Genomic DNA, 18,428 nt, shown 5'->3' on the forward strand with positions numbered 1-18,428 from the left:
CTGGCATTAACTGTTTCTCTTACAGTGGTGCTGCAAACTACTGACAAGTCTTCCTGATGTCTGTGTAAAAGTGGACAAGATTAAGCATGTCTGAAATATTTTAAAATAACAAATATTATATATATTTAAAAATAAAAAACAACCAGAAAAAGAAAAAAAGCCAAATCAAGAGTTTTGCAAGTTTTTCAGAACAGATTGAATCATGCTGAAATCCACTGCTTATTGATACTTTCAGCACAGGTCAGCCTGGGCTCCAGGGAAAAAGGGAAGCAGGGTCAAGGTTTAATTCTCTATCTTTGGAAAATTAAAATGGTGAAGGCTATTTGCCAGACTGATGCTGTTTGCCAGACTTCCACATGATCAAAATGTGCTCAGGAGATGGCTCTGCTGCTGACGCCTGTCTTAGCTACTGCTTATGTTCATCTAGCACTATGTAATGAGGCAGATCTCATTTACTGCTCTTGAAATGGTTTTGCAGGTATCGACAATTTGAAGTTAGACTATTTGAAATTAGGTGCACAAGAATACAGTGCAAAAATGAATTAATTTTGAAGATACAAATATGAGAAAGCAAAGATTTATGCAGGCTGCTCCTAAAGCCACTTAAGCAAAGGGTATATTTGGAAAGAGGGAGGTGGTCACAGGGAGATACAGACAGTTCCTTGTATTAAAAATTAAAAGATTAAAAACTCCTCCCTGAAGTGCTGAAATGTCCTGTGAGGCAGCATATGTACTACCCCACTGACCTAAGTGGAAACTCCATGTACTCAAGCAAAGATTGAATTTAGCCACCAAACCTCACTACACTCCAGCTAAATTCCCCCACCAAACCAAAACCAAAACAGCTTATCAAGCAAGGCCTATAATGATTTAAAACCTTGAACACTGAGTAGCATGAGTGGGTAACAGCAGTAAGAGCCCCACATGACTTCTTACCTATGCTGAACTCATTGTATTACTAATGGCAGAGATATCAGATTGGTACAATACTCCTGGTGGAAAAAGCCACTGAGCTGCTAAACCTGATACCATGTCTGGGCATACATGAAGTCTCTGCTAGATCTGCCATTGACATGTCTAGACGAGTGAACTAGACATTTCTATCTCTCAGGAGAAACTATGCATAGAGAGGAGAAAGGAGCAGGATTTAGTTCACAGCCTGGTAACTGAAAATGGAGACATATAATTTTATTTGAAGGTAGAGTAGGAGGTGAGAATCTTAGTTAAAGATGTGCCTTGGTATATAAGTGTCAGACTCAAGACTGCTTTATCTGAATCATCCTATAAATCCTGGTGCCGTACTAATAGGGTAAACCGTCTCTTACATTCCTTCTGGGTTCAAGGCTTAGGCTCTGTGCAGTACACTCCAGATGCACTCAGGTCCTGTGTCTCACCCACTATATGTATACATGCACATGCAGATGAAAATAACCTCTGGAGGATCAGGTTTGCAAGGACAGGACTTCACATAGCACTGAATGAGGAGTACGGATCATCTTTCAAAGGGGAGGTGGCCAAGCTCTCTTCAGAATTTAAGCCTGGCAACAGCCACAGGCACAACAGCACTGAAAAACCTGGGCAAGAGGTGGGTCTAAACCTTGGATTTTGCTACTGGAGTTTCTGGGGAGTTCAGTAGTTGGTCTAGGAACCTAAATACTACCGACCAGCATCTAAAAACTACCCACCAGCATCTAGGGAATAAAGGAATCTCACCATTTCATCATTTCAGCTTCCAGATACTATTTCTGAGCCCTGGATAAAGATCCTACCCTTGTACTCTCTACTTCTAGCTTACTTTCTTTCATATGCCTGCTCAACCTGTCTCATTTCCAGTTCTTCACCACTTTGCCTACTTCTCACATGAGACCTTGACTTGGCATACAAATACTTTGTTCCCATGACACCGTGGTTCTTATCAGTCCTTGAAGCTGGACTTCAAGATCACTGGCCTTGCCACTAACCCTGCTTGTCTCTTGTCCTTTGGGATGGGGATCCACAGAGGAGACTTGTCTCCTGCAACTGGCTCACCCTGAATTGCTGTCAGTGCCTTGTTCCTTGTCCTGATCACTGGATACACCTGCTCATATCCTGATCCTCATACACCATGCTAGACATGCCTTTCCTTTATCTACTTGCTATCGCTTTTCTCTAGTCCCTTTTGAGTTTTCTAAGAGGGCTCATATCCGTTTCCTGCTCACCTCCAGTTACCAGCTAGCCATGGGGCTCTCTCCTCCCTTCCAGCCGGCTCAGCTCCTGTCTCCCTGCAGCTGTCTGCTGGAGCAGCTGCAAACCCCTAGGGTGGGAGGAGGCAGAGGAGCAGCAGTTCATGCTCGTGGCAGGGAAGAATGACATACTTCCCTGCTACATCATCTTTTGGAGTTACACCATGCCCCCAAATCTAGCAGGTTTCCACATGATATCCATCTGCCACAAACTGTTCCCCTAAGGTTTAATCTGTGCTCAGGAAAGCAAAGGACATGACTGGAGAAATAATACAGCAGCTATAAATTGGTCTCCAAACAGCTGCTGGAAGCAAGTAGAGAGGAGACAGTTTAGCATCACTCTAGTGGCTGCAAGAAGGTGCCACGTAGTGTTAGCTGAACTTCTTAGCTTCTCGCCCCATAATATAAATTACATTAATTTCTTAGATGATTATCAAAATGGAGCTAGAAACATTAAAATTAAGAGGTAAATACCTCATGCCTTCTAGAAAGGAGAGGCAAAGGACTGCTGATTTTAAGCAATATAGCAGCACATTGTGTCTGTTCTCACTGTGCTCCCCCTCTACATGCCATCACCTTGTGATAGGCAATAGCTCCCTTGATAAACTGGGTTTAGAATGCAGGGAATGGAATAGGAGAGCAGTATCTCAAAAAGCGCAGCTGGACTTGACAGCAGGCACTGGGCACTCTGGGCAAATGCCCAGCATGGTGCTAAACAAATCCAAGAGAAACAAATGTGGTCAAAAAATACTCTTTGTACAAACTGCAGTGAGCAGAGCTTGGCCAACACCAAGAGACCTGTGCCTCTGTGGCCACCTGCACCATGCAGTGTTGTGGAAAGATGGTCAGTTGTGATAGTAGTATCTGACACACTCCAGCTTTGTGCAGATGTAAATGCCTGCACCAGGTGTGAAGCTCTGTGACAGTGCCCAGAGCAGGCAATGGGTGTTTACAGTTCAATTGTGCTACCCCCTACACCTGTTTTACCCCAGCACAGCTCCAGAGAGTTACTCCCAAATCACCAGCATGGGAGTGTGAGGGCAGGATCCAGGCTGTCCAGGCCCCATGTATCATTCTGGTGTATCTGCTGGGCTCAGTGAAGGATGCAACCCTCTTTAGATAGTGGAAAGCTTACAGCATGGTGTTACAGTAGATATGAATGAGGGAGAATAAGAGCTCTCCTATAGGCACAATGTGAGGTATACCTAGTGGTTATATGGATGCAAGCAAGAAGATGGGAAACTTTAGGACAGAAGACTGCTATACATGCCCTGATTCCAAGCAGGTATAAAGGCTGATTATTGCCCATAGGTATGTTACAGCACTCATACAGGGTCTTCCAAACAGTACTGGGGGTTAACTCATTGTGCTGTCAATGCACTTATCAGACTGGGAAGTTTTATACACATTTGGTGCAGGCAAAACCAATTAAAAAATCTATAGAAAAGGGGAAAATTACTGTCTCCTGATGTACCTTTATGTCAGCCTCAAACTTGCTTGCAATACTCCACATAGATGATTTTCTACTACAATCACAGCTGTGTTTTGTTTTTTTTTTTTTCCCAAACTACACTATAGGTTTATTCAGTGAACAACTTGATTCTGATCCAATGTGAAGTAGGAAGACAGTGTTTTCTGTACAATTTCTGCTTTACATAGAAGGTGAAAGGTATGTGCATTTTTGAGTAATCCAGTAAAATGAGATATGTTCCTGTCATCCTAGAACTAGAACCCAACAGAGTATGGGGGAAAAAACAGGGAAAGTCTCCTCATAATGAACAGGAACTAAAAAAACGAAGTAATTTGCATATAAAAAGCTGCACCACATGCAGGCAATCAACCCTATTTCTGTTGTGAATCAAGAAATTCTTCCTTGCTATTTGATTCTGTTGGGTTTCTCCATACACATTACACAGCTACTTCCTAAAACTTGAAATAGCTTTTCTAAACTTTGTGGTTTTCCTATCACCTTTTGCTTCATGACTACAATTCTTCTTCTGTGCTTTTTGATGTATTATTTGAAGGAAGGTGTAAAACAGAGCAAGGCCCAAGAGAGCTTTTGAGGCACTACTGGCAAACAGAATATTGAAAAGGTTGTATGAATTGCATTAAAATACAATAGAAGGAGGAAGGGGATTGGCATGTTGATTTGAACAGAGAGGCGGGAGAAGTGAAGCATCTATGGAGTGCCTGGACATCCTGGGAACTGAGGCAGTGAGAGCAGGAGGCCTGAAAAGCAACCTTTTCCTTACCCCTCTCCTTGGAGCTGGCTGCAGTGCTATACGAGACTCTGCCCTCTGGGCCATTGGCTATTAATAACTGCAGGATGCCTGTGTGAGCAGCCTTCAGGAGTCAAATTCACAGCACTTCGCATCAGCACTTTGTGCTGGGCAGAGCTTGCATGCGCCCAGGCAACCTGGGTGAGCAGGGCTGCTGGGCAAGCCTCCCCAGCAGCGCCCAAGACGGGTTGGGAGGAAGCAGCCCACTGCCGAGCTCTGGGGCAGGCTCGTGAGCTGGTCTGAGCCCGGCACTGCAAGCCTGAGGTGAGTTGACTGGGCAGCAAAATACTTTAGAGCAGGTGCTGGTGAGGGTAAAGACTGGTTTGGTTTGCAGCAAAACCAAGGAAATGACTGCTGCAGAGACTGATGCAGAAAAAGGCAGAGGAATTGAACCAAGGGATAGAATTCGGGAGAAAAGGATAATTGTGGCCCTGGCTTTATGTATGGGGTAATGGGGAGAATGGGGACTGAGGGTCCAGCAGCTTCCCCATGGTGGGGGGGAGCAGTACTCCCAGCATAGATTTGGACTTTGTCCATAGTGAAAGACTGCTGCCTCTTTCCTTATCATAGACCAGTTGCACGCAGCAGGTTTTCCACTCCCCAACCCCACTGGATTAGTAAAAGATGACAACAGAATGGGACAGACTTGCTCTCGCTGCTCCTTGGGATGGGGTGTGCTAGAGAAGCACAGTTCCCCACCAGGGCCAGCCCTTTCTGTTTTGCCCCAGGGAGTCTACGTTTGGGGCGTACAGATGATTTCCCTCTGTTTTGCAGTCTTGTGACCCATCAGATGGGCCATAACCTCCCACCCCCTCCTCAACCACCACCTGCCTCCTGGCAGCATTGCCCCTTTCCTGTCAAGCTGGGCCTGCTTCTTTTATATAGCCAAGCAGATGTCCGGCTGCTCGAGAAGAATGTGCGGCGCGTGCTTTATGGCTGCACCTGCTCACGCTTGCTTTGGGAATACACCAGGATGGGTTCTTTTATCATGTGAACTACACAGGCAGCATCTCAGTGAAAAGAAAAGCTTGGAAATCTGAAAGAAAAACTAATCCAAGAGAGTATCTGCCAATGTGATTGGAGCTGATTTGCTGTGGCTGGGCTTCTTTTAGCAGTTATCACCTCACCACATGAAACTCATGTTGCAAAAGGAGCAATGGTGAAATGAAACTGCAAAATACATAGGAGATAAAAATGTCTTGGTCACAACAAGGGTACTGTACAAACTCCTAGAGCCAGCTGTTTGCTTGCTAGTTTTAAAATATAACATTCAATGTCTTCAGTTCTGAAATTTTAAGCAACTAAAGTGCAAAGAAGCACAAGAACAGAGATGGTTAGTTATTGCTTTTGCTGAAGTCAATGGGTCTTTGCTCATTGTATGGTACTGTATTAGGTGAGGATCTGTCCCCCTTATGCTGTTTTTTGTGCATGGACAGTGTTGAAGGCAAGACATTTGCCCTAATTACATTATGTGTGATAACCCCCAAGAAGAGCTCTGAGAAGCTGCCTGTAGTGGAATTGCTGATATTACACCTAATTTTCCCTGACTTTTCAGTACAGATCTCTCATCCTATCTGAGGACAGAGATGGGGAACACTGTACCAGAAGAAATCTCCCCCTTCTCCTCCCCCCTCCAAAATTATATGCAAATAAGATCAATGCATAAGATACAGGTGCAAGTGACTTCAAACAAATTGGGTGAACAACTTTTCTTTTAACGCGTTTGCCTGTGCCTTCTTCCTCCAGCCCTTCTGTAACAAAACAGTAGCAGTCATAAAAGACAATACTTAGGGTTTTGTTTTGTATCTTTCTTTTTTTTTTTTCCCCAGAACTTTTAGTCTAGTGGCTTTCTGAATACTTATTCCAACTTTAATAGGTCTGTCTAAATATTCAAACCAAACTTGCACATTATTCAAAATGCTCCCAAATAACCCAAAATCTTTATACAAAAATATATACTAACATCTAATGATAACTGCATGGTACTATAATATGGTATGATAGGGCAAATTTTCATTCTGTTACTGCAGCACAAGATGACCACTGGGGCAAACATGGGTGCTGGGAGACTCCCATGTTGCAATCAAAATGCCTGTTTTGGATGATAATGCTATATGTCACCTTGGTAATGTTTCTGCTGTGATTTGCTGACATACTTTGTGTCATAATGCTAAGTCTTCAGAGAACACCACAAAAGCTTGCTGATGATATTCTGTATGGGATGATACCATTCACTAGCTCCTTCATGTGGAAGGGATAGAAAAGAACCTGTGTGTGAAATGAAGGCTGTGTATCTCTTAACTGTAGATGGCTACTAAAAGTGAGGTAAGAAATACCTTTCCATTGTTTCATTCTCCATTTCCTTTGTTTTTAGAGCAAAGCAGAGAACCCTTTGTGGGAATGCCCCTTGCAGGGACTCCTGCTCCTGTTAAAAGGAAAAAGTCCACTAAACTCATTGGGAAGTTGACACACGAAGGTAAGATATGCAAAAGTGCACATGTGAGAACTGTTTGGATTTCAAAGCCTTTAAAATTTCACACTATGACTGACTCAATCCCCAGACAAAGACATGCAGCGAACATATCAGGAGGCAGAGCCACAAATGTTACTAAAGCTCACCTTTCACACATTTTCTGATTTACTGTCCAAAAGTATTGCACACACACTTCACGCACTTATGAAGACTTCATAAATGCATACTCTCCTGCAGCATTAATTTGGAGGCACACCAGCGTGCATGGAAAGAGAACATTATCTTTTACAGCTATTAGTACAGCAGTGCCTAGTTAGAGTCTATGTTGTTCTCTCTCTTACAATCTTTGTCTCTAATTTGTTTTTCATCTGTGTGAGAGAATTCCTCTGATTCCAGCATTCATTAGTTGAAAAAGTCAGTCTCTTGGAGGGGTTAATACACCAGGAAGAATATTACTTGGGACACTTTTCTTTCTACAAAACACCTGTGTATTATGTAGGGTGACTTTTAATTAACTGTGATATCCTTCTCTTTACTTTTGACACTGTGGGGAAGGTTTTTAGAGGTTTTGAAAAGTAATAATTCAGTGCTGTCCCTTTCTTCAGCCCCCAAAAAGGGCTGTAGAAACTTCTTTGCAAGTGTACAGGTATGTATATTTCTGTTTGTTCATAATTCTTTATTCAAGTAAGTAGGCAAGTAAAAATCTAATTTTCAGTTAAAGGGCATTTTCTTCTGTGCTATATAAAAAAAAAATAGTAATTTCTTCAGAGAATGTCTAATAAAATGAATGGGCTTATACCAATTTTATACCAGTTTAAGGATGGAGATTCACTCTCTGTTGTAAATGCGATGTAGAGGTAGATAAGTGGTCTTAACCTTGTTTAATACAGAAAAAAAGAAAGCCTAGGAAAAGTTGCTTGTTTCTGAATGAAAAGCTTTTACTTCATTTCTGCAAGATTCTTACACTGAAAATGTTTGAATCCATTGCTTTGCTGGAGAATTGGTGCCACCAAATTAAATGGAAAAGGATTTATCAAGTAACCAGCATATTGACTTGAAGAGAACTTAACTACCCTTCCCTTTAAAAATTCTCTTTAAAACAAACAAATAAAAATATATAATAACATTGAATCTTGCCATGGTTTCAGGATAATGTTTAAACCAAAGCATTCCAGGGTGCTGTATTTATTACATGTCAGCCAAAGATCCAAAGAGCTGACTGCCTCATCTAATGAGCTGACTGCCTCATCAGCAGAGGGGAGGTGAGTGTATGGCAGTAGCCAGACACGGCAGTGGTGCATTTTGAGGCAGTAGTAAGGACTGAGATGCTTCAGATGTGGGACATGTTCATCTAGCTTTACCCTTATGCAACTCATCTCTGTGCAGATTTGCCTTGATTGCAATCCAGAGTGAAGTCCATCCATCTATATCCAAAGTTTCGTAAATGTAAAAATGTGGTGCATAGCTATTTCCTAAAAACTTAATTTAGGAGTAAATTTGGCTGCTTTGAAGCCACTACTGATGCTGGGAAGAAACGGAAAAGAGGCTTGGACCAGAGCACTTCCTAAAGCATCCCATTTCATGTTTTGCAGTCATGCCACAAGAGGTGTCCAAGCTGAACCTGGGGAAGAAGATCAGCATCCCCAGAGATGTGATGCTAGAAGAGCTTTCTCTCCTCACTAACAAAGGATCCAAGATGTTCAAATTACGTCAGCTGAGGGTGGAGAAGTTCATTTATGAGAATAACCCTGATGCCTTCACTGACAATTCTGTGGTAGGTTGGAGATTAAAACTAAAATGCTGTTCCATACACCCAGGGGAAATGTCAATGGAGTGTGCCCAAGCTCTCCTCTCTCCGTATGTGCATGGGCAACTGGGGGCAAGGGACGGGAAGGATCTACAAGCAGAGAAGGGCAGGAAAAAGCCAGAATTAAATAAACACACAAGTTTTATTTCTTTTTGGCAGCAGCATTAGTTTCCTTTTGCAAATTGGTATCACACATGCAGAAGCATGAGAATATTCAGTACTGAGTCATGAGGGAGGACTGCATGTTTGGCAGATGTTCAGAGCTGCAGAGGGCAGGACTAATTGTTTTTGTACTCAATCCATTTCTTCTCTGCAAGATGGAAATGATCCATTCAGGTCTGACTTCAGGTCCCACCTAGGATACACTTTTATGCTTCCTGCTAGACAGAGTCCTCAGTTCATTTCTGCAAGAAATTCCGTAAGTAAAAATTCAGAGAAAAACCTTTAACCTGACACTGGAATATCTTCAGTTTATTTGCTGGAAGCTACATCTGTTTTCTTCGAAAGTATTTTTCTATCAGATAAGGTGTATCATTCAGACATTCTTTTTTTTTCCCTTTCCTATGAGTTCATATGGTTGTTTATTCTTTGTACTTCTTTCTACAGTTAGTTGTTGGTTTACAGTCTTCTGAATACACTTTTACAAATTAAACTCTTCTTTCATATGGTTGTCAGCAGTTCAGTAAACAAATAGAAAACATTTCAGGTTCCTATGCATTTTGATGTAGCATCTTGTCTTCTGAAGTTCTTTAAAATTTGGAATTTATTTCCTAGTGCAAGGAAACTCAAGCAAAATAATAAAACTCAAGCTGAAGTAAATGTTCTGCCAAACAAAAACATGCTAATTTTTAGCCCTCTGATGGTTTCAAAAGCAGCAATAAGTAAATCTTTGTATTTCACTCTTAAAAACTACAGTTTGGGAAGCAAGATGTGGAAAGATGCCTGGGGAAAAAAAAAAAAAAAAAAGTTATTAAAATTTCAACAGTAGGTCAGATTACAGATCAGGAATGACAGACCAGAGATATAACAAACGTATCTGGTGTTGTTAGACTTGGGGACTTTTCTTCATCTCTTTGTGCTTTAAGTAGTTCATCTCTTCATTGAGCTATCTCCTAGGAAGGATGTGAGAATGAATAGTGTGTTGAACTTTGGACTCTTCAGATGAAAATCCTAGAGAAACTCAATCTGGTTTTGTAAATACTCAGCAATCTCAGAGCTCCTAAAACATGAGGGCCAGGATCATATGTCAGAATGTGCTGCAGTGAGGAGGACTGAGAAAATAATAAGGTGAGGGAATAGAAAGTATGAAATCCAAACTTTCAGAAATTTAAGGGTGTCACTTAAGGCCTTAAGTGTCCCTCCAAGACTGGTGTTACAAAGGCTGATAACAATAGTTTCTTTTTAGATATTTTTCCTAATTTGTTTATTCATCTGCATCTGACTTCCACTCCATACCCTTTTTGTAGTAAATCTCTCCCTCTGTTCTGTAAGAACATGCCTGCTACCAAGCTCTTCGAGCAAGACTAAGATATTGTGCTGTGGAGAAATGTACTGGGGGGCTAGACAAGAACTTAACAAGCCAAGGATTTTGTTTATGGCTTTGCTGTATGAGAACAATGGCATGGTCTCCAAACAGCAGCTGGTACTCTGCTTTAAAATCTTCCATGGTTCAATTTCAGGGCTCTTTTCTCCACATTCATGGTACAGAGAACAAATCTCCACTGGTCAGTGCAGGAAGACTTCAGTGTGCCCTAGAGCCCTCGCTTGCTGCCAGCTCAGCAGGATCACAAATATAATTGTTGCCATTTGCTGGCTGCCCTGTGTGCTCTGCCAGGCTGTGTCCACTGCCTCCGTAGACAACTATTCTCATCACCACAGCCAACATGAGTTAGCACCTTTGCTGGCAGTCTGAACAGTGAGAAGAAAAGCTGAGTGATTGCAGCAACTGAGGCATCTTCTTGGAGAGCTGGTTGCTCTTGGGCAGGTAAAGGCAACAGATCTGTGGCCTCCCTGTTATCTTCCAAACTACCAGGACAGTGCCTGACCTCAGATCCAAATAACTTTCGTCAAAAAGCCCTTTTGACTGCAATATTTGATTAGCCTTCTGTTCCTTTCTTGCTCCTGGCTCTGCTCAAAGGCGGATGCAGGAAAGAAGGCTTAAACAAAAGGGAACTCTAGGAGGAAGATAATGTCAGAGTAAAGAATTCCTACTGTTACTTCCAGTTACTTCCCCCTCCAAGTTAATTTTCACATCATTTGCTCCCCATCCCAAAGAAATCTTTGTGCCTTTAAGGCTGTAGGACAGTGAAGGGATTTAAAGATGGTGCTGTGTTTTCTCTTTTATATCATAGATTTCTTAACTGTCTTAGAATATTGTCAGGACACACTGAGCAAAGCAGGGGAAGAAAGGTCTGGGATTGTTTCTTTCCCCAGAAAAAAGTTTAACAGAAAGGTAATGTAGTATAAACACACAAAATGAGAAAGGTTATTAAAAACAAATCCAAACTATATAAGGGGTCCCATAATAGCCTGTGCTATAGCCATAAACCTTCCACACAAGGCAGAAGATCTCAGAAGCCACATGTCATTGATCAATTCTCCTACTTCTCCTTCTTTCCAGCCAACCAACGACACTGGACAATCTGACCACTGTCCCTACTTTCAGCTGAGAAAACATTGCCTATTGTATGTGTAGGAACATCAGACAGCTCCATGCAAAAGTGAAAACCTGCCACTCTCACTGCTGCAGCTCCAGTTAAAGGCAAACCATAGCTAAATCCACAGTCAAAAGGACTGACCGTTCCCAGCATGAGCAAAATGAAATGCACTACCTACTGTAGAGCTGGTTTTAATATTGTGACCCTCTTCTCTTGCAAATATGTAGTACAAAGTGAATTTTTTAGGGAGGGCTGAGTTTGACACTTTTGGCACTCTGATACCCTGCCAAACAGGGAGAGTTCATGTGACATCCTTATTTGGTGCTGTGCTGGAGAAGCTGAGCTCTGCTGAGCCCTGTCTAGTGAATCAGAGTTCTCCTCACACCAGGCTGTGCCACCCTGTCACAGAAACTGTGGTTTTCTCCACATCTCAGAGGATATTATCAACCTCACTGTGAAGCTGCAAGATGCAGTTTACTATTGACTAAAGACCATGATGAAACACTATCTTGCTATGTGCTCTATTACTATAGCATCTGACTAACTATAGCATGAAGAAAATTACCACGTTTATTTTTTAATGGTGAAACTGAACCATGGGGTAGGTTAACAAATCACCTAAAATCATGGAGAGGGTCTCATTCTTATCTCTGGATGTTCTAAATTCTACTTCACTGTTCAGCAATTAATAAATCAGCAGTTCACAAACCTTTTCTCCATAATGCTAAATTTGTTTGGTCTCAAATCCATCAAGATCATGTGAAACTGCATGTCTTAGCCTTACAGCCCCACTCATTATTGCCCTAACTCCTCTCAAGATCCCACCTCTGCTTTGGGAGCCTCTGTGTAAGACCTTCTTGCTATCATCAAGTGGAAACTGAGAACAAAATCATAGTTATGCTTTTTGGGTGTTGATGTTATGCTGTTTTTCTTCCAGTGAGGATCCTTAAAAATAGTCTTTCTGCTAGTCAAAACCTGTGGCCTTATTTGAGTTACATGCAGGAGACAGTTTATAGAAAGACTTGATTTGACTTTTTTTTTTCCTTTTTCTGCTTTACCTACAAGATCTTAAAAGAAGGTAGAATAATCAATATCTGTATAGACAATTATCACCAGTAGTACATCCAAAAAAATGCAGGCCCACAAACAAAAAAACCCAACCTTGATACTTTCTTAGACTTGCCCACAAGTTAAAATAAATGGAGTTTCCACATCTTAGCAATGCTTGTATGAAAACAAGCTGTACATGTGTTGGCAAGTAATTTCTGCTGGACTTCAGGACAAGAGGTCTCTTCATATAAACTCAGACAGTAACTGTGAAACAAAACATAAGAAGTGAAAAAGGGTTAAAGAATTGGATTACTGTTCTCCTGGATAATTGAGTATTAATTTTGCTGCTGAACAAGAACTTGGAGTAAGCAGAGATGGCAGGAAGAAAATGGAAGTGGTTATGTTACAGCACCAAAAGTGGTGCTTCACAGCAGACAGAAGTACACAACCAACCTGCCTCAGAGATCTTACATGTTAAATAGCCAGACATGATACAGTGTGTGAAGGAAAGCATAAGGACAGAGGAACAGAGATGTTACCATGCAACTGCCTGGTTTAATGCACAAGTGTGCACTGATGGCTCTGTTTACCCCTTAGAAGAATGCCAATCTTAAAAGAATGCCAGTCAAGATCGTTGGTGGTAGGGTTAAACAGAAAATGTAAGGTAAAGCATTCTTTCTAGGAAGTCTGTTCTGCAGAGAATATTAAACCTCTTGAACAAACATTACAGGATAACCGCAAGCTGAGATACCAGAGTCTCAGGTTATGACATAAGTGGAGTGAGCCTGATGAAATATAACTTTTCTAACAAAATGAGCCTTACTGTCCTGAAATTGGTCTAATGCAGAAGACCTCGAGGTCCCAAAGCTGTGTAAGAATGAACATGAAATCTGATGCCTTCTTAATCAAGAAGGTGACTGGTGTGGAAAGAGCAGAATGGCAGAGAGGAAGAGCCTTTTATTTTCCCCAGCAGTTTGTTGAAGCACTGTGAGAAAACTTTGGACTGAAATTCAGAAACTCAATTTCTTTCATCCACAAAGCAGATGCAGCAAGGAGAATATAAAATATACAAATAAGATATAAATAATTTTGGGTAGTATGAGATAAAAATTCCCATTATTTAGATGGCTAAATTCAGGCATAGAGGCAAAAAATAATTTGCCTAAGATTAAACAGCAAGTCAGAAGTAGACCTGGAAATAGAAAGCAGAAGCTCAACCTCTCCTCTTGGGGAAGCATGTTTTAAAAAAACATAGCTTAAGACACTTCAACAGCTGATGTTACTTTTTATTTTCATCTTTTTTTTAAAGTGAATCCTAGGTTTAAGGCTATGCAACTCCAAATTAAGGACAGAGGCACACACTTTGACAAAAACAGCAGGCAGCCAAAGTCACTCTCCAATCATCTGAATTTTAAATCTCCCATCCCACCATTAAGGAGCTTTTGAGTGGCTGCCACTGAGAGGACGCAGTCACAGTAACTTCAGATGTGTTAGTAACCACATAGGCATCAAACCTTTGGGAAGCTCTTTATCAGTGAGGTGGAAATAGAAACACATTTGGTGGCCTCAATCATTCCCTTTAGGGCACAGCAAGGAGCTGATGGGGAGCACACCGTGTCTCCTCCTGGGGACTGCATGCAGTGACGTCAGGCCCTTGAGATACTTAGAGATCTCAGCTCCATTAGTTGGATCATCTTTCATTATTTATTTTTCATGAGACACAGGCAGTAGCCCTAGAGAATTCAGACTTCATGCATCTAGGCACCCACCCTGCAGGATCAGGCTCTTGCTAGCACTAAGGACTTCAAAGATATGAGCCAAATTTGTTTAGCCAACCCAGGGGATTACAGATCACATGAACTTGCCACAATTGCTCTCTTGTTATAGTGGATTTAGGGATGCTCAGGGACTGGTAACACCCATTACCTCCAGCAACACACAGACAGTGCAGATGCTACCACAGACAAACTGTGTGATCTGCCCCCAGAGGGAAGAGGAGAAGGTTATTTATCATCCTTCTCAGTTGACACTCCTGAGCTTCCCTCCTGGGACTTCCACCAATCAACCCTAACTGAAAGGCTGGTTTTGTGATGTGAATATGCATATACATAAAAGCTCCACATGCTGTTAGCAATGGCCCAAGACACGCATTCCCCTCAGTCATAAGATGTATTTCACTCCAGACACCCTGACCAGAGGCATGCTGTAAATACTGGAGACAAAGCTCCATCTACCCAGCTTTGACTACATCAGGACTCATGCTAGGCTGTCATTCTGGAGCTCTGCTCTCTTGGAATGAGCTAATTTGAATACACTAAGATTTGAGATTTCAAAAAGATCAATTTGCCTTTGCCTCCTGTTAATTTGAGCTAAGACCATCTATTGTGGTGGCCAAAACTAAAGAAAACTACATTTTTATTCTAGCAGGTGCGTAGACTGGGGTATTGCATGGAAAGTAAATCTTTCCAATCTGAACAGAGGTGTCTGCTGAACATAGGATACTTTCCCAGTGGGTCCATGAAGAATCATGAACTAGCCTGAGACTATCAAACTAATTTCATTTGCAGCTAAATAAGATTTAGGTGTGGCTTTCCTGAAGCAGACCTTGTGTTTCAGAGAAACTTCTCTCTTGCTTAGTGGTAATACTGCAATTTAAAATAACACCAGATGACAATGATGCCCCTTCCTGGTCATATTAAATACTGCTATGCACAAAATCAAACCAGCCCTTTTTACTGTAGTTCATGTTATTTTTTTTTTTTTTTTTTTTCAGGAGAGTGCACATAAGTAACCAGAGGAAAAGAGAAATAAGCATTTAATTCTCAGGAAGGGCATATAGCACGTGTGAAACTTGAAGGAAACCAGATGCAAATCCTGTTTTGAAATTACTGAGCAAATCAGTAGAAGCATTCATTAACCTTGCATATATATTAACATTTTAAGAATAACCTCGTTCTGACTCCTAGCCCTCAAAATACCCTTTTTTTCAGTTTGCCTTTTTACAGCAACATAGCTCCCATGCATAATTGAACAGATTGCCCTGCTATCTCCTGTGTACAGCTTAATGCTCACAATCCTCTCAGCTCTCAGTGCTTGCCAACATTCGGGGAAACATTATCTCCTCTGTTCCTAAAAAGGGAATTCCCTACAGCTAGGAGAAGGATAGGCAGTCCCTAAAGGCCCTGGGGGCACCAGCTCTGCCACTTCAGGCTGCATTTGGCTCCCTCCCTGGATTGCAGCCTGGTGACCTGCTGTGAAACCCTGGACACTATTGCTGGAGACACAGGGAGCAGAGGGTTAGATAATTCTGCCTTGAACCTTGTGGGGTTTTCACTTCTCATCTATTTTTAGCTGATGGAACAGCTGGCCTTGGAAGCCTGTTTACAGTCTGGAAAGCTGCTTTTTGCTAAACTGTACTAGGTGTAAGAGCCCTGAGAAGGCCTCAATTCTGTGAGAGCCAGGCCTGAGGTTGTTTGGCATTTCTGTCTCCCATTGCCTAAGATGAATTTACAGAAGCAGAATTGCAGCAGGAAGAACCACAGATTCATTCACTTCAGCTGTATCTGTTACATCTTTGCACATCTGCAGCCAGTCCCCTAGTCTGGCGGGAAAGACCATATGTGGTGTATAACCCATGTTACTTGTATTATACAGCTGTGTGGGCTGTAATACAAAAGCAATACTTTTTTTATATCTGATAGGAGTCCAGTTTGATCTCACTTATGACCAATACATAAAACATTTTTCTGAACATATATCAGTTTCTGTTCCACACAAGTATTTATTAAATTGCTGTGTGCAAAGACAGGACCTTGTGCTGGCACCACAGAGTCTATAAATCTTGCACGGACTGATTGTTCTTTCACTGTGTACTGCAGGGATTGTGCCTTCCAGCCTGGACTGGGGAGAGGCCTGCAAAATAAGAGCAACTTTATTTTATTGGATATAGCTTTCTTACTTGCCTTGTGGCTAGTTAGATTTGGTTTATTAATGCACATATTGCTGCAAACTAAACTCTTCCTTTTTGTCATTTTCCTTTTGTGGTGTCCAGGAAGTCTTTCATGTTTTCCCAGGCTGCTCTCTCTCCAGTCTTCCTCAACATGTAAATACCCCTCCCCATGCAGACCTTTATATATATATCTGGAAAACAGACGTATGGGCAATCTTCCAGGCTTTTATGTTGTCACAGGTACCTGTTGTTCTGGTGCCCTGTAACACTTAGCTCCCACACTAACGAATCTGACTTTGCTGGGCTATCTTAACTTTGACATTAAACCACTTCCTATTTCTTGTCCAGCTTGCTTTCCCACAGGTTAGCTAATGTATCTCTGGACCTTTACCTGCTTTGGCAAAAGCTGTATTTCTTTTCCCTTCCTCCTGTATTTCATACTGATCACTGTTGGGACTGCAATATGCAGATCCCTCTCTTCTCACTCTGATCATACAAAATGATTATGAGGTGTCCATTAAAAGGTGTGCTTCCATTGCCCTTGCTTCTGTTCTACAACAGCTCCTATACTGAATATAGAGAGTAACTCACACAAAGTTCTGCCACTGGTTTTGTGACTGAGACACAAAACTGGCCACATCATGAAGACTTGGGAGTTCGTGTTCTGGGACCGAACTCTGCAAATGTGAATGGACCATGTCCTCTAACAAGGATTCCTACTCTCTTTTGTCCTGCCCTAGGATCACTTTCAGAAGTTCATCCCACCAGGAGGGCATTACGGGGAAAATGCTCATGGCTATGCCCACGGGCGGATGGTAGGAGGAGTGACAGCTGGGCAGCATGGCTCCAGTAAGCAGCAGTATCCCGCTGTTCCTCCTAGGCCTGGAAGCAAAGGAGGCCCTAGGGGCAGCGAAGGGGAGCATGCAGGGGAATTGGCTGGAAGTCATGGAGAAGGAGGCGATGATACTGGAAAAGGCAAGTATCTCTCTGCAAGAACAAGAAATAGCTAAAGCTATCCGAGCTTGTGCTAATCTTACTCTTAGAAACAAGTAAATTAATTTGACTAAAACATGAATTCTTCCAAACTAAGTTCCATTGCAAACTCTAGAAAAGCTGAACTGTCTTTAGCTTGACAGTTTTGTTTGCATGCTTCTTTGTTGCTCAGTCATAGGCAAGAAGCAGAAATACCTTCCTTGGCTGGACGAAAGAAATGATAGGAAATGTGACTACTGAGCTCCTAAGGTTGATACAGCGGTATGCCACTATGGCATACCCTTTCCTTTCATGGGTTTCACTCTGAACTACTACTGGAGATAGCAGTATTAGCTCTTTAGGTCAGTAGTCTGACCTGACACATCAGTCCCGAGTATATCAGCCCTGATTTCAAATCAAAATTTCCACCTAAACAAACAGCAATTTTTGTATAATCTTCAGAAGGAACAGCAATATTTCTAAAAATTATCTGGTAATCACCACTGGTCTGCTGAAGCATTATCTTTACAACTAGAAGTATTTTTCATTTAATTTAGTCTTTGCTTAATTTTACCCTTTGTTTAGTTTGGCCAGAAACCTCTAGAACCAAATCCCTTGTATGAGAATCAGCAGGTGAAGTCATTATTTTAACAGTTGCTATGGGATTTCACAAGAAAAAGCAAATTTGCTTGGGAGCCAGGAACTGCTGTTGTAAGTGACCACAAGTGACTTTTAAAATCCAAGGTTTTTCATTTACATTCTGGAAGAATGTGCATTTTATATCAAAAAAAGCTTTTATATTTATGGGCATCCCTGTGAAATAGAAATCTGTGTAGACTCTCTGTTTTACAGGAGATTTTTCTCCATTGTTATCTTAGTTCTGTGTGCAAGGAGAGGGAGGATTAATATCATCCCATAGCTTTTACTGCAGAGATGAATTCCAACTGCCTTTAATTTTCAACCTAGCAACCAATTTACCTCTAAATTACTTAGTTTGAGTCCTTTACACAGGAAGGGGG

General features: G+C 41.7%; 1 protein-coding gene across 4 annotated transcripts in view; it reads left to right on the top strand.

The window, feature by feature from the left end:
* The first annotated feature begins 1,448 nt into the window (after positions 1–1,448).
* Positions 1,449–18,428, top strand: part of MYOZ1 (myozenin 1) — a 19,927-nt gene continuing 2,947 nt past the window's right edge. The window contains exons 1-4 of one of the 4 annotated variants that reach the window (XM_026851716.1): positions 4,598–4,765; positions 6,876–6,977; positions 8,567–8,748; positions 17,178–17,412. In XM_026851716.1, coding sequence (XP_026707517.1) covers positions 6,902–6,977; positions 8,567–8,748; positions 17,178–17,412 — 493 coding nt within the window. In that variant the 5' untranslated portion in view covers positions 4,598–4,765; positions 6,876–6,901. Of the gene's footprint in view, positions 1,586–4,597; positions 4,766–6,875; positions 6,978–8,566; positions 8,749–17,177; positions 17,413–18,428 lie in introns of those variants that run through there. The other 3 variants (XM_026851719.1, XM_026851718.1, XM_026851717.1) reach the window with 3 other exon arrangements.

The sequence above is a fragment of the Athene cunicularia genome (genome assembly GCF_003259725.1).
Source record: "Athene cunicularia isolate RWA chromosome 6 unlocalized genomic scaffold, athCun1 chr6_part1, whole genome shotgun sequence".
NCBI lineage: Eukaryota > Metazoa > Chordata > Aves > Strigiformes > Strigidae > Athene > Athene cunicularia.